At 37.2% G+C, this 16423-nt stretch overlaps 1 protein-coding gene across 3 annotated transcripts in view; it reads right to left on the minus strand.

Annotated features, from left to right (window-relative positions):
• Window positions 1-16115, minus strand: part of MAP3K15 (mitogen-activated protein kinase kinase kinase 15) — a 551607-nt gene extending 535492 nt beyond the window's left edge. For all 3 annotated transcript variants that reach the window (XM_053706395.1, XM_053706394.1, XM_053706393.1), the window contains exon 1: window positions 14939-16115. In XM_053706395.1, coding sequence (XP_053562370.1) covers window positions 14939-15308 — 370 coding nt within the window. In that variant the 5' untranslated portion in view covers window positions 15309-16115. The remainder of the gene's footprint in view (window positions 1-14938) is intronic.
• Window positions 16116-16423: the final 308 nt, after the last annotated feature.

The following is a 16423-nucleotide window of genomic DNA, read 5'->3' on the forward strand; positions in this document are numbered from 1 at the left end:
AAATATTTACAAACATTAGAAAAATATTACAACAATTTTAAACTAATTACACATACTCTAAGCCCCCTAATAAAATAACAAAGACCCCAAAAATAAAAAAATGCCCTACCCTATTCTAAATTACAAAAGTTCAAAGCTCTTTTACCTTACCAGCCCTGAAAAGGGCCCTTTGCGGGGCATGCCCCAAAGAATTCAGCTCTTTTGCCTGTAAAACAAAAACATACAATACCCCCCCCAACATTACAACCCACCACCCACATACCCCTAATCTAACCCAAACCCCCCTTAAAAAAACCTAACACTAAGCCCCTGAAGATCTTCCTACCTTGTCTTCACCTCACCGGGTTCGCCGATCGGTCCAGAAGAGGGTCCGAAGTCTTGATCCAAGCCCAAGCGGAGGGCTGAAGAGTGACGTCCATCCTCGGGCTGAAGTCTGGATCCAAGCGGCAAATGAAGAAGTCCATCTTCGGGAAGAAATCTTCATCCTATCCGGGCAGAAGAGGACATCCGGACCGGCAAACATCTTCATCCAAGCCGCATCTTCTATGTTGTTCCATCGGATGACGAGCGGCTGATAATAATAAACACATATTGTCCATGGGTGCCCACAAGGAAGGTGGAAACAAGAGGTGGCAAGTGCTTGTCTGACTTTTACACATATCTGTAGAGTAATCCTGGGGATATGTGAGAGAACAGCTCTTTACCCGAGCTTCTATAACCTAAAAGGGCATAAAATTATCACTGGGGAGAGGAGAAACTCCTCTTTCAAATAAGGATCACGTGACCATCTGGTTATCATGTAGTAAATCACAAATCTGTTAATCAAGAAACATACCCATGAGACACCATAACTATTATATTTGTGTCTTATTAGATGGAAGTTATGCATATGAAATAAAGCGTTTATACATGTCAAAAATATTTTAAAGCAAAAAAGTAAATTCAATAATCTAGATAAAACAAAGAAAACAGTTGTCCCTTTAATAAGCTTGTTGTGAGGCAAATGCTTTACTAAAATCTAGATAAGCTGCATTTACAGTTCCACCCAGGTTTAGCACTTTAGTTAAAGTGACAGTAAGCTCTTAGATTGTAATACAAAAACTTGAATTATTTATTAAATGTTTGCAGTGTACCTTTTACTGAGGTAGAAGTCTGAAAATGAAGAGAGTTTTCCAATTCTGAGAACTGAGCGTGTACATGGCTGACTTCACAAGCCTAACCTTGCACCATATCCTTCTCTGACTGGCTTCATCAGAGATAAGGCCTACAAAACAATGGAGAATTTGCTAATGACAGTAGCTAGCTGGGTCTCCAATACAGCTGGGAGGTCTGCAGTAACAAGTCCAGAAGGGCTTACTTAAATATGGCAAGTAGTGAGACAACAACAGTGTACAAGACGACAATGCATTCCAAACTCTCCTGGTATGTTAATTTATTGAAAGATTGCAGAAAAATATTGTAATTACATTGTTTTTATTGTCCCTTTAATAAGTTAAATAAAACGTGTTCCAGCAGAAAAAAAAGTGCTCCGTTTCATTCCATAAAAGTGGTTTTATTTTATGAAATTAAGACACAATTCTTTCCTTCAAATAGTTTTGATGATGACATTTTTCTCAGTTCTAAGGTCAAACTCACAGGCCTGTAGCTGCACTTTTTATGAATAAGAACACGGTCAACAGTGACTAAATCAACATGTATAAATAGTGCAGCTACATACCTCACAACATTTTTGGCTAGGTATTAAGGACATATGAGGTTGAGGGTGTCCTCTAATGTACGCTACCTACAAACTTCTCAGCAACAAACTCAAAATCTTTCAATGAATATTTTCTAGAGCAACAAATTTATTTTTTTTCCTTTTCTAAAATGCTAATAAAACTTTAGCATCTAAAAAAAGTGATAACCCCATTATTATTTATATCATCCCTTAAAGTGACATTCGGTTGAAAACTATGCATATGCTAATTCATTACAGCATATTATTTTACATTATTGACAAACTTACTAGGTTGTTGTTTGTTTTTTGAAGATAAAAAAGATACAACAGAAAATATGGCAGAAAGCTCATCCAATTAATCAGTAAACAATATACCATAAAACACAAGTTAATGTATCATTTCACATTTCAAATCAATATACAATATCACATAAACCTAGGTAGACTCATATGCTAATAATTTCTAAGCCCTTTAAGGCACCCTCTTCTCTCAGTGCATTTTGACAGTTTTTCACAGCTAGACAGAATCAGTTAATATATCATCTCCAGTATATAGCACACATGAACTAGCGTTGAATGATTAGCTGTAAAAAAAAAACTGCCAAAAGGCATTGAGATAAGAGGCGGCCTTCAAGGGCTTAGAATTTGGTATATGGGGCTACCTAGGTTTAGCTTTCAACAAAGAATACCAAAGAGAAAAAAAGCAACATTTTATGAAAAAGTAAATTGGAAAGTTGTTTAAAATTGCATGCCCTATTTGAATCATGAAAGTTTAATTTTTACTAGACTGCCCCTTTAAGGGTTAAGACAATGGAGCGCAAAAAATTCACTCAAGTAATGAAGTTCTTCATTTAATTCTATGCTATAGTATTTCAATAAAACATTTTTTTTTTCAATTTACTTCTATTATCAAATTAGTTTTGTTATCTTTGTTAATGGAGCAACAATGAAATACTGGGAGCTAGCTGAACACATTGGTGAGCCAATGACAAGAGGTATATTTGTGCAGCCACCAATCAGCAGCTAGCACCCAGTACTTCATTGCTACTCCTGAGCCTTCCAATGCATGCTTTCAACAAAGGATATTAAGAGGACAAAGCAAATTAGAAACAGAAGTTGGAAAGCTGTTCTGAATCATGAAAGAAAAGTTTGTGTTTTATGTCCCTTTAAACATTACACCCTGAACACATTATTAATAAATAAATATATATATATATAAATAAAACACGGAAGGGAACTGCACTCTCATACCGGACCGGGTACACATCCCATGACCCTGCAACATGCTCAGCCCTGGGTGCCACTGGCACTCACAGGAAGCTGTGCTGTCCCCAGAGCCACAAGCAGTTAACCCCAGACAGGTCTGGGTGCAAGAACCATAGGAAAAATTACAAAACAAATTAATACAACACACAGAGAAAACCCAGCACTCACTTACAAGCTCTCAGCTAAGATTTAAAAGCAAAAATGGAAAGCTTAGTCACCGCATCTGGCCAAATGGGACAAGCTCAGGGCTGTTTTAGGGTCTCAGGTATTGGAGAGGACCTTGACGTGGTACCTGAGCTTGTCCCATTTGGCCAGATGCGGTGACTAAGCTTTCCATTTTTGCTTTTAAATCTTAGCTGAGAGCTTGTAAGTGAGTGCTGGGTTTTCTCTGTGTGTTTATATATATATATATATATATATATATATATATATATATATATATATATATATAGTCCAGTCCGTTATCTCATTCAGGAGGCACCTTTGGCTTTAGTCAGCCAGAAGGCTAGGACGTTCTATGCCGTCCAAAGGGCGTTAAAGCCCAGTGCGGTTAGGACAGCATAGAACGTCCTAAGGGTGGGAAGAGGTTAACATGTCATGTCAGTTACACAAATGCTCCAGTCCAGCCCAGCAGCAGCACTTCTCCAGGGGGTGGACCAGCAAGCAACACATCAGTGTCACAGCACATAATGCTACTCCCATTTTACTTGTCTCATGGTCTTTAACCCTTTGAGTGTTAAGTAATTTACCACGTGGGTGCTAAGCTGGATTTGAGGATTTTTTTATTTTTTTAAATATATATATATTTTTTCAGATCCCCATACGTATACCGTTGGAAAGGTTAGGCGGTTACCTTTCCAACGGTGGGTCTTGGGGGTCTGTAGCTGCTTAGATGCCTGAGATACAGGCTTCTAAGCAGTATGCCCTTATTTCCCTATACTTTCCATTGTAATTTTTCAATAAAGTTGCGGTCACGTCATCACATCATTCGCGTGACGTCACTGCGCAAAATGTGAAGGGGTGGGAGTCGATGGAAGCCCCCAAATTCCCTCAAGGTGGGCGAGTGCCAACGACGGCTCTGAGCCGTCGTCAGCACCTGACTGAGAAAATTTGCAACGGCTCAGAGCCGTCGTTAGCACTCAAAGGGTTAAAATGATCTTTTATTTTAAAAATATTTTTAAAAAATTGCAACCGCATTGTATGGGTTAAAGGACTCAAATAACACCAAAAAATAGTATTACAAATTGATAGCGACATAAAATATAAATAAGCTAGAAAAAAAAAACACTATAAAAGACCCTTATTAATCTTATTAATGTCCACCAAAATATTGGCAGTTAGACAGAACAAATATATGCCTGATGTGGTTACTCCAGACAGGGTTGGCACCAGAACGAATGAAATGGGGGGGCATTTTTTTTACGAGGGGGCACGCATTTACAAACCATGTTTGAGAGTCAAAATAAGAGCAGACCTACATATTCTGCAGGGAAGTGTAGCTTCTGGCTGGTTTATCCGCCACTATTAACATTTGGAGAATATGTGCTAAATCACTAGGTAAAAGAATGAAGTCTAAATCCTATGCAGTGCACTAAAACAGAGCCATTAAACTTGAGACCCCCAGTGCAATAGCTCCTTAAAAACAATTCACCCCTTAATCACCATGATCCAAAACCCTTAAACTCATTCTCAAATCTCAGTCATGTCACCTAACAGCCATGCACCCCAAACCCCCCAATGCAATTAACCCCTCTGTTTGCAATAGCAGTGAGGATACTAGGTTTTCAGGTACTAACTTCCAATTCCAAATAAGAGGTTAAGACACGGAGCTCCTTGCAGATGCGTGATGCGACCTCACAGTTCGGCAGCTAACTCCGCCCCAGCATGCAGCATTACATAACAATTCAATATTTTATTTATTATTTTTAAAGCGTATGATCATATCAATATTTTTGAGGGGGAACAGCATTTCATTTTGGTGGGCATTGCCCCCCAATGCCCCCCCATGGAGTCGACCCTGACTCCAGATCAGGTTGGATTTATAAATAATAAAAAATAGAGAAAACCCAGACAATATTTGAAAGATAATAGACCTAATTAACTGATTATGCCACGGTTAGTGCAGTGCCTTCTCTGTTCCTTTCTCTGGATCCATTGAATGCATTTGATAGAGTGAATTGGGATTACAGGTATTAGATGATTTTGGAATTAAAGGTGCACTGCGCAATGCAAAAGCCTCTATATATACACACACACACTTTACCCACATCCTCTCTTAAAATATCGGGTTACCGGTCGCAGACAATTCAGATCAAGAATCGTACTAGACAGGGGTGAACCCTTTCTCCCCTATTTTACATTAAGTATTGAGCACTTATCCAGGTAGGAGAGGCAGAGCATAAAATCGCCCTATTTGCTGATTACCAAGCCTCTCCTGACCTTACCACTAGTATATTCCATAATAGAGAAGTTTGAAACACTACTCGGGATAAATAATAACAAAATACGAAGCAGTGGAAGTCCATCTATCAGAACACACTAAGAAATTGCTGTCACTCAACTTTGACTTTACTTGGGTATCTAAGGCTATTAAATATCTAAGAGTTAACTCTCTAGCAGAATTAGCCAACTTTATAACCTTAATTACATACCTATGTTTTCATATTTAAGAATAGAGATGAGGATGTAGGCCACATATAGAATTTCCTTTTATGAAAAAATCATTGTAAGAAAACTTTCAATCATGCCAAAATGACTATCTTTTTCATGCTCTCCCTATTCTGCACACACACTCCTTTGATTAGTAGAAAACTGTCCTGATGATTAACCGTTAGCTTAGCACATTGTCAGTGCATAATTAGACTAATTATAATGCTCAAACACTCTAAGGGACAGTAAATAATACTTCAAATAAGATCTGCATATGAATATTAGCAGTGCACAGATAGCATAGGCAAAAAGCAAACAAATGAGTGTTTTTATCATTACTACATGTGCATAATAAAATACATCATTAGTATGTCTCTAACTCTGCAGTGTGTTTCATTTCTAGTCCTTAGAATCCACTAACAGGACAGATTTGAGCACATCTATATCAAGCCTTGGGTTCAGTAATCAGGGTCCATTCACTAGGATTAATCCACCTATGCCTTCATTCCTGGAATTCTGGCCTGCTTCAGAGTTGTAAGGATTGGAAATTAAACACACATACAGACTGCCACTCATGACACAGACACAGTCTGGAATAGAAATTCCAACAAGACAGTTCCTAGAGGATTAGTAAACACAGTGTAATTATAAGACATATATGTTGCCTTGCTATAGAATAAACACTGTATATCAACCAAATAAATAAAAAAATAAAAAAACCATTTGAAAAACAAATTCATAAATTTCATATCTAAAATAAACATGTAAAAATGCCAAATAAATAATGAAAGTATATTGCCTGTTTTACTATGCATAAGTAAACATGTTATATTAAAATCTAGACATGTGCATAGTTGCCAACAATTGAAAAAAACATTCCAGGGACACTTTCAACTATCAATTACCTGCATGAAAATTTTTACCACACCCCCTGCAATAAAGTTCCGCCCACTTTGCCATACCCACAAAATTAGCATAATTTAGCCCCGTCTATTTATTATAGTACAAATATATATATATATATATATATATATATATATAATATATATATATATATATATATATATATATATATATATATATATATATATACACACACACAAATAAATATACATACACCTATCTGGTACCAAAAACTATTGCCTTTTAATAGGAAAAGAAAAGGTAATTATTGACACTTGACAGATGTTAACCTTTTCAGTGCCAGGAATTACAGCCCATATTTGTTGTCAACCCATTCAATAATAGGACCCAGGATAAATCATAATCCCTCAAATGCTATAACAGTTAGCTGAAAAAACTTTAGCTAAACTAAATAAAGTAAGAAATGTAAACAACTGAATTAAGTTCATTGTCCAGATTTTTTAAACTTTATAAGTATTATCTTTTTATCTAGATATCCAACTACTACTTTGAAAGCATGTTTTTTTTATAATGTTAAACATACTCCCAATATATATATATATATATATATATATATATATATATATATATATATATATATATATATATATATATATATATATATATATCAAATACATTGAAAAGTCCTATATATTGAAGCGTGCCAAAAAGGTCACAACATGTAAAGGTATGGTTACCAAGGTTACTTTTCATTCCCAAAATTGGAAAACCAAAGCACAGGCAAGAACCTGCATTATCAGCATGAGATTATTTCTACCTAGGACTCTCTAGGGGGAGCAAGTCTGGGCAGTCAAGAATTCAGGTTACTAGCTTCTAGATATCCAGCTCCTGATTAAAGGGCCATCTTCACTGTTGTGTACAACTAGGGAAAGCCACAATATTATACTAGTTATTGTATGAACTAATTTTTATATAGAAAATACATTATTATAAAACCTCATATTTTCAAAATAAATTAAGAATGTGTGTTACAATTTTAAGAGGTAGCCATAGCACAACCTAAAAATTGTATCTGCCAAAGATTACCAATCCAAGAAAGCAACTCCAAGAGAGAGAAGCAGAATTCTGTGCAATTGGTGATTACTTTGGTATTCACTTATAGAAGGGTATGAATCAAATTAAAATAGCATCACCCTTTCAATGCTCTTGACCCATCACATTTATGGAATATAAAGCCATAGAAGTGGCAGAGAAACAGAACACCAAGGAACAACCTCACAGTGAATAAAGACCAAGGATGTTAGTCATTCTAAACATTAAATAATTGGACTTATTTGTAAGTTTGAAAATCTTATTTTTCCTCTCTATCATTATGACACCATATAAAGAAATCTGTACATCTGGGTGCAGGTAAAATCAGAGCCAAATGAAAGTCAGACGGCTCAGGTACTAGAGGTCTTCCCTCACTTGAAGGGGAAAACTACCTAGGATTAAACATGGAAAGGGCAAGAAAAAAAAACACACACACAGTCAGACACTGAAGCAGAAAAAAAACAGACCGAATAAAAAAAAAAGATATCAGACTTGTTACTGAGGAGAATAACAAAGCATCCTGATACACACATGCCATGTACTCTTTGGGTAATACAAAATAAGGACACCAGGATTATTTCTGCTGGGGACTACATGCTCCTATTGCGGCACACACTGTCAGTTGTAGGAATACTTAGCAGCAGCCAATGTTGTACCCTTGCTGGACCACCCGCATCTCACCTCTCTAGTGCTCCGCTGTCGCAGACTGACAGTTGACAATGATCTGGTTCAGACTGCAGAGTAACTCAGTGTGTCCTAGACTCCTGTCGCCGCGTGTGTGAAGGCTGGGACTCCAGTATGAGCGGGCAAGCGGGGTAACGTGACGGTGACGTTGCGTGCTGATGTCATTGCCTGTCCTGACCGCACCAAGGATCGCAAGATTCAAAGAAGGAGACTGAGTCAGTGTCAGATCGCGCTATAATAAAGCCGAAGCTACAGCCTGCTACTGCTACTTGCCGGGACAGTCCGGGACATTTAAATGGCTGGGACTGGGTCCCAAATTCCGGGACTGTCCCGGCAAAAATGGGACAGTTGGCAACTATGCATGTGCACAGTTTAAAATGTAAATAAATAAATAAATGGTTTTGTCTGAAAGATTTAGTATAATATTTTTTAAAACATTCGGTTTGGCTGAATTTTGTTCATGTGTTTGATATGGCTGAGTAATATTTTTTGATTTGTTACCATTATTTCCAATAGAAACAGCAAATGTACAACTTATTTTAATAAACATTTTACATTATAGAATTTGAACAGTTAAAAGAACCTCTCTCTCAAGGCCAACAGAACATATACGGATCAATTACAACCCTAAGCTTTCAAGAGGATTGCAGTCAACCTGCTGATTTCTTATCTTGACCTTTATGCACCAACTGATTTTGTGATTTGCCTCTAAACATTTTTAGTCAAAGTGATTGAAAATGGCTGAATGTGCCCTAGTCTCCCACCTCCCTGTGATAAGTTAAGGCTTAATTGGATAATTCTGCATGACTACGATCCTTTTCTGTCTCTTCCTGCACCTTTTTTGGTGCCAAACAGTACAAACGATCAAATTGATTTGGTCAAGCAATCATTTGTTCCTCACCTGTTTCCTCGAATAATGTATTTGGTTGCTCATATATTGGAAAAATTGCTAAATTGGTATAAATTTTGACAAATTTGTATTCATCTGAAGCTAAATGCACATCTCTATTAAAACCTTGAGGTATTTACTATCCCATAACATTAAGTTTGTTATCCCCCCCTCACACAACAATAAGCTGTGATCCTTATCTCATGCCTCTGATATTTTGCTATTTTGTAGGGAAGAGTCCTTTTAGGTCACACCCACCACACACAAACTACATAAACATTACATATCTATTGTAGATGCACTGTCAACTTTTTTTATTTTATTTATTTTTAATAAAGGTTCAGGTCATGGCATACAGACAGTATATATCAGTTAAATATATCAGTTATATCAGTTAAGTTTGTACAGAGGTATTCTGTTCCTGACTGTCAACTTTTAATAGGAAGTTGCACATCAACACAACCGGAGAACAATCACTATACTTTTAAAGTGTCAAGTCAACAACCAACATTATTTTGATGAATGCTGTTAAATTAAAAGTAAATAGTGAAAATATGAAATGAGAATACAAGCATGTTTGTATTCTTGAAACAAACAAAAAATGGAAAGCGGAGTACAGGTGAAATTGAAAGTCTTTATGTAAATCCAAACATGAAAACGGCTAAATACAAAGATAAAAAATAAATCTACATGCAGGAAAGATACTGCCAGACGCGTTTGTATTCTCCCTTGCTTTCTGAATGGCATTCCAAGCCAACATGGCTACCAAACGTGTAAAATATTGCAGATGCAAGTATGCATATATTGCCGTGCATCAACCAACATGCTGGACCACTTGATTTTAAATAACAGATGGTGGCATTCGGATGGTAAATAGCAGTAAACTACAGGCACTATGCACAGTATAGAGTCAGAAAATCTGTATGAACTATGAACACTTGCACCAAAATAAACAATTTCCAAGCCTAGACCAATATATGTATAAATTCTAAAACATATAACAATAAAGCACTTCAATATGAGTGTCTCTAGTACAAGACCTGCTGGGGCACTACAGAAGAATAGTTACCAGCAAATTCTTACAATTGTTATGTTATCATTATAATACACTTGTTTAAAAGGGACAGTCTACACCAGAAATGTTATTGTTTAAAAAGATAGATACTCCCTTTATTACCCATTACCCAGTTTTGCACAGCCAACATGGTTATATTAATATACTTGTTACCTCTGTAATTTTGTTGTATCTAAGACTCTGCAGACTGCCCCCTTTTCAAATGGCTATTTATTTATTTATTTATTTTCTATTGACTTGCATTTTAGCCACTTAGTACTGTGTTCTGCACAACTCCACTGAATTGAGCACAATGTTATATATATGGCCCACATGACCTAGCAGTCTCCTGTTGTGGAAAACTAATAAAAAAAGCATGTGATAAGAGGCTGTCTATAGAGGCTTAGAAACAGGCAAAAATGTATAGGTTTAAATGGTTTTAGAATATATTAAATGGACAGTAAACACAAGATTTTTTGTTGTTTAAAAAAGGTGGATAATCCCTTTATTACCCATACCCCAATTTTGCATAACCAACAAAGTTATAATAATATACTTTTTACCTCTGTGATTACCTTGAATCTATGCCTCTGCAAACTGCCCCCTTATTTCAGTTCTTTTGACAGACATGCATTTTTAGCCAATCAGTGCTGACTCCTAGGAGCTTCACGTGCCTGAGCTCAATGTTATCTATATGGAACAGATGAACTAACGCCCTCTAGTGGTGAAAAACTGTCAAAATGCTTTCAGATTAGAAGCAGTCTTCAGGGTCTAAGAAATTAGCACATGAACCTCCTAGATTTAGCTTTCAACTAAGAATACCAAGAGAACAAAGCTAAATTGGTAATAAAAGTAAATTGGAAAGTTGTTTAAAATGACATGCCCTATTTAAATCATGAAAGATTTTTTTTTTACTTTACTTTCCCTTTAATATAACAATGTTGGTTGTGCAAAGCTGGGGAATGGGTAGTAAATGCATTATCTATCTTTTTAACTATAACAATTTTAGTGTAGACTGTCCCTTTAACATAAAATTGGGCTTTATGATTGTATTAATTTTTAGGGGGGTGTCTTTTCAAGTTCATGTCCCAAGCACACCTATATTTTCTTGTCAGGCTTGCAAAGGATTTGCCTATCTCCACCAATAGAGTTTGTAATTGTTGTCCTTAAAAGGATATGAATACTTAAAGGGACACTCAGGTTAAATTAAATTTTCATGATTCAGATACAGTATGCAATTTTAAACAACTTTGCAATTTACTTCCATTAAAAAAAATGTGCCGTGTCTTTTATATTTACAATTTTTGAGTCACCAGATCCTACTGAGCATGTGCAAGAATTCACAGACTATACGTATATGCATTTGTGATTGGCTGATTGCCATCACATGGTACAAGGGGAGTGGAAATATACATAACTTTGAAATTTGTTATAAAAAAAAATCTACTACTCATTTGAAGGTCAGACTAAGTGCTATTGCATTGTCTTGTTATCTTGCATTTGATGATTATGCAAATCTAATGTGTTGACTGGTCCTTTAAATGTTTCTTTCATGATTCAGATAGAGCATGCAATTTTAAACCGCAATTCTAATTTACTTCTATTATCAATTTCTCTTTGTTTATTTGCTATCTTTTTTTAACAAAAACAGGGATGTATGCTTAGGAGCTGGCCCATTTCTGGAGCACTATATGGCAGCAGTTTTGCAAGAATGTTAACCATTTGCAAGAGCACTAAAGGGCAGCAATATTTTTTCTATCACCCGGAAAAAAAATGGAATACATTTCAAATGACAACATAAATCTAGATTTCATTGCATTTCAGCGCTGATGTGTTTGCTTATGTGCAGCATCTCTCTGCAATGAAACCTAGGTTCTAAAATTGCGGCACCCATAATTAGCCAGAGGTGCATCAAATGTATTTAATGTTTACTGTCCCTTTAACAGTTAACTCATGTCTCTGCACTTGCTCCAGTGGCTTTTTATGAAGGATATTCAAGGGACTTTAAAGAGACCCCCTTTGCAGGGGTTAAAGTGAATCAATTATGGCTTCCCCCCAAAGCGTCCATCTCGTGAGGCCCTGCCGTGATTGGCGGAAGCCGGTTTCATGATTGGCGACGTATATACAGAGGACCTGCAGGCGGGGGATGCCGATCCGGCTTTGAAGACGTAAAAAGGTATTTGTAAAAATAAGCTGCAATGTAAACTTTCATTAATGAAAGTGCCCCTGTTTTTAAACAGTGTTTTTAAAAACCGGGCACTAATTAATGAAAGTTTACATTCACTTTAAGGACATAGGAATCAATGACACAAAGCTCTCTGCTCTGGCTAGATGATCTAAGGTGTCTCGTCAGTACTAAGGGGTCCCTCAAAGAATTTTATAAATTCAATACAATATAATGCTACAAAATAGCCACCAATGATTTTGTGTGATTTCTCTTCATGCCGGTGAGTTTTTGATCATCAGCCCCATAGAGTTTCAGGATGGATAGTTCTATAAATACATGCTAGGAGCATATCATTTTTCTACTATAACGGTCCTTTAAAATTGATTTTAACATAGTGGCACTCATGACTAGGATGAGGCAGGGAATAACCAAAATATTATGCTTTTAAAACTAATTTATTGATTAATATCCCTTTAAAAGACCATAAAACCAATTTTAAAAACTTCCCAATGTACTTTTATTATCAGTTTTACATCCTTTTTTTATAGTAGGCTCAGGAGTGTACACGTGTCTGCAGAATTATATGGCAGCAGTTTTGGCAAAATGCTTTTAACATTGCACATTAGCACTATATATTGTTGAAAAACTTACAGTTATGATCAGATTGAAACTGGTATTTTTGCAAAGCCAAGTGTTCTGCTCCAATACTTCTTATCTAGTTGAATAGTACTGCAGTGTGTTTCAAAGTTGCTCTTTTTGTCGATTTAACCAAAAGAGCTAATTTTGTAACATGCTGAAGATGCACCAGTAAATGGCATGTGACAAAGTTCTACTAATAAAGGGACATTCTGCTTTAAAATGGTTATTGTTTAAAAAGATAGATAATCCCTTTATTACCCATTCCTCAGTTTTGCATAACCAACACTGTTAAAATATTATAATAATTGTACCCGTATGATTACCTGTATCTAAGCCCCTGCAGACTGCCCCCTTATCTCAGTGATTTTTACAATCTTGCATTTTAGCAAATCAGTGCTGGTTCTTGAATAACCAGTATCATTCTCCATAGGAGTGAGCACAATGTTATCTATATGGCACACATAAACTAGTACTGTCTAGATGTTGTGCAAGATTTAAAAAAAAGCAATGAGATAAGGGGTGGCTTGCTGGGGCTTAGAAGCAGGCAAATTTATAGGTTATAAAGTATATTAATATAACAATTCTGGCTATGCAAAGCTGGAGAATGGGTAGTAAAGGTGTTATTTATTTTGTAAACAATAAAAAAAATCATGTAGACTGTACCTTTAATATGAAAATAAATCCTGAGTATCATCAGGGAGTTCGTTTTCTGAAAGCTACACATTACAATCTATGTTACTTTCTATAATCCATTAAACAAATCCTGCAGGACAGTCAACAATACCACCCAACAGATCAAGTGGTCAAAGAGGGAAATGTTATATAATCTTGAAGTCATTTGTATTATTCACTGTGGTTCCTTATACATATCATGCAGCAATTCATAGAAACCTGATAAACATAAAATGTGCTCAGTTTATATTCTCTCTCCTATGTATAAAATCAGATCAAAACATATAAATAAATGGAGGACAGAGCTGAAAGATAAATCAAAATTCCAAATATTACCAGCACCTAATCTAACTGTAACAGCAAACATATGAATGTTACTATTATACTGTAGACATTCTGAATTGTGCAGCATTTAATCTATAACATTTTGAATGTTGCCAACATTATCACTACAACAATTTTAGAACTGCAACTATTTAATGGGATAAATCTAACTAACCTGGATTAAACCAAATTTTGTGTAAATATAGTAGAGAATGTAAAAGTAACTGTCTCTGCTTCTATCAAATGGCAGTGCATGATTATTCCTTATCTCATTCAAATGTAAGAAAAAAAATATGTAGATGTTTATAAGATCTCTGGAGTACTCTCCTCCAGCACTCATCAAGGTCAGTTTTAACACAATGTAACTCAATGACAGGTAGAGTAACTCTGTGTCTTTCATTTGCATATACAGTAGGTTCATATTTTTAATAGACCCACACCCCTATAACAGTGCATGGCTATTACCTTTTTAGGAGATGGTCAAACAGGTACATAGAAACAGCTCATCCCCTAAAGTTACCCTCTAGCTACCATACCAGATGTAACCCATAGGTGGTATCACCTAAATACACCATGTGCATAGTTCAAACCTGCATAATTATCAGCAGCCTGGAACATTTTATTTATATATTCAAATGTTTCTTATCTGTGTAATAAAAAGGTGTCCCATTGCATCCAACTGAAGAGTTCTAAATCTACCACATAGCTCAAAACAACACATCTGTATTTGGCCATTATCCTGTATAATTTATTATCTATTAAGCACATAGCTATGTGAGCACACACCGGTAAAATACAATTGTACTATACTAGTAATCAAAACACTTTTTGATCATCTTCCAAATGTGCCCCTTTATCACTACTGTACAGATCTAGAACGTGTATCTAGAGGCAGCGCATCATTCAGTATTTGGTACTTACCTGCATCATAGAAGGCGTCTAATACTGCAGTCTCCCCAAAGTCCAGCTCCCCGAAGTTGACGCTGGTAAGTTGTGCCCCCTCAGCCTCACAGGCTCGGCGTAAGCAGTGCAGAGCTCCTGCCTCCGGGCTGGCCCCCATAGCTGACTTGGGGCTGTCATTGAGCACATAGACCACTCTGAGGGACCTCTGCTTGCTGAGCCATTGAGTGCCCTCACCACCTGAACCTCCTCCTGGGGGATCAGGAGCTGCACCCCCAGACACTGCCACTGTAGAGAGGTTGCTGGACTGATCCACTCCAGCCTGATCCCGAACACAACCTCCGGGGTCCATAGTTGTCTGCACAACTGTAAAGGTGCCAGCGCTGTCCATGCTGTCTGGGTACTCTATGGGCACCTACCCCTACTTACATCCGAGATGCCACTTTATTTTATAGCTATTTAGTCTTAAATTGTCAGTTCTACAGCCTATCTAGGGCATTGATCAGCCCCTTGTATTTTAAAGCAAATCCCCCCTTCACCTGGAGATAGATTCCATAACTGTCACATCACATGCAGCTGCTGAGATTTAAATCACTGGATTGAATGTACTGTATGCAGAGTCCGGGGTGCTCAGTATATGTGTGCAGATAGATGAGCAGCGTGAGATAGGCAGGTAAAAGTAGCAGTCATTCTGATCTGCACCATCCGCTGTGATTGTTACTCCTGAGCAAAGTTAGTAGTTTCTTGAAAGCTGCTTTTGACACAGAAGTTACGCAAATGCCGTAGCGAGTTTCCAATTACTCAAACAAGAAGCCGCTGTGCATGAAGTGATAAGACAGAGGGGCAGTGTAATGTGCCTGATAGACCAGTCTCCTCTCACGCTACAGCCCAGCCCCTGTGGGCTAATGACAGCTCGCTCCCTCCCAGCGGCGTTTACCTCTTCAGGAGCTGCATGTCCTTATTCTCTGGTGTGCTGGTTCACAGCTTGGAAGGAGGGCGGGGAACAGATCCAGTTCCCCTCCCTATGATATGGTAAGTGGCAGCTCCTCTAGCTGTAGTGAACTGACACACGGATAGTTTCCTGGCTTCAGCGCTGCACTGGCCCCAGCTCTACTACACTGCTGTATAAACAGGAGGGATATGAAGCTGTGGAGGGACAGGAGAGTCAGGGAGGGGCGCCCCAGGAGGAAGGAATGAGTTTCCAGGAACCTTCTGTAACCGCAGGGGGCTACGGATAACACACCCTGAGAGGCGCGATAAAACCGGCTGGTTTGTCAGATCACATCTCAAAGACGCTAACTCAATGCGCGCCATATAAATGCTGTGAAACAGGCTAGAATTCGGACTTCGTCTTTTATATCAACGTCTGAATGGTTTGGTCCTAGAATGTTTAGTATAATAGCAATTGTGTTTTGATTGTAAACTTCATCTGTTCAGTTGATTATTTCTTTTGACAAGTTTCCCTAGCAATTCTATAATATATAGGCTTACCATAATTTTTAGAGG

This window comes from Bombina bombina, chromosome 3 (genome assembly GCF_027579735.1).
Source record: "Bombina bombina isolate aBomBom1 chromosome 3, aBomBom1.pri, whole genome shotgun sequence".
Lineage (NCBI taxonomy): Eukaryota > Metazoa > Chordata > Amphibia > Anura > Bombinatoridae > Bombina > Bombina bombina.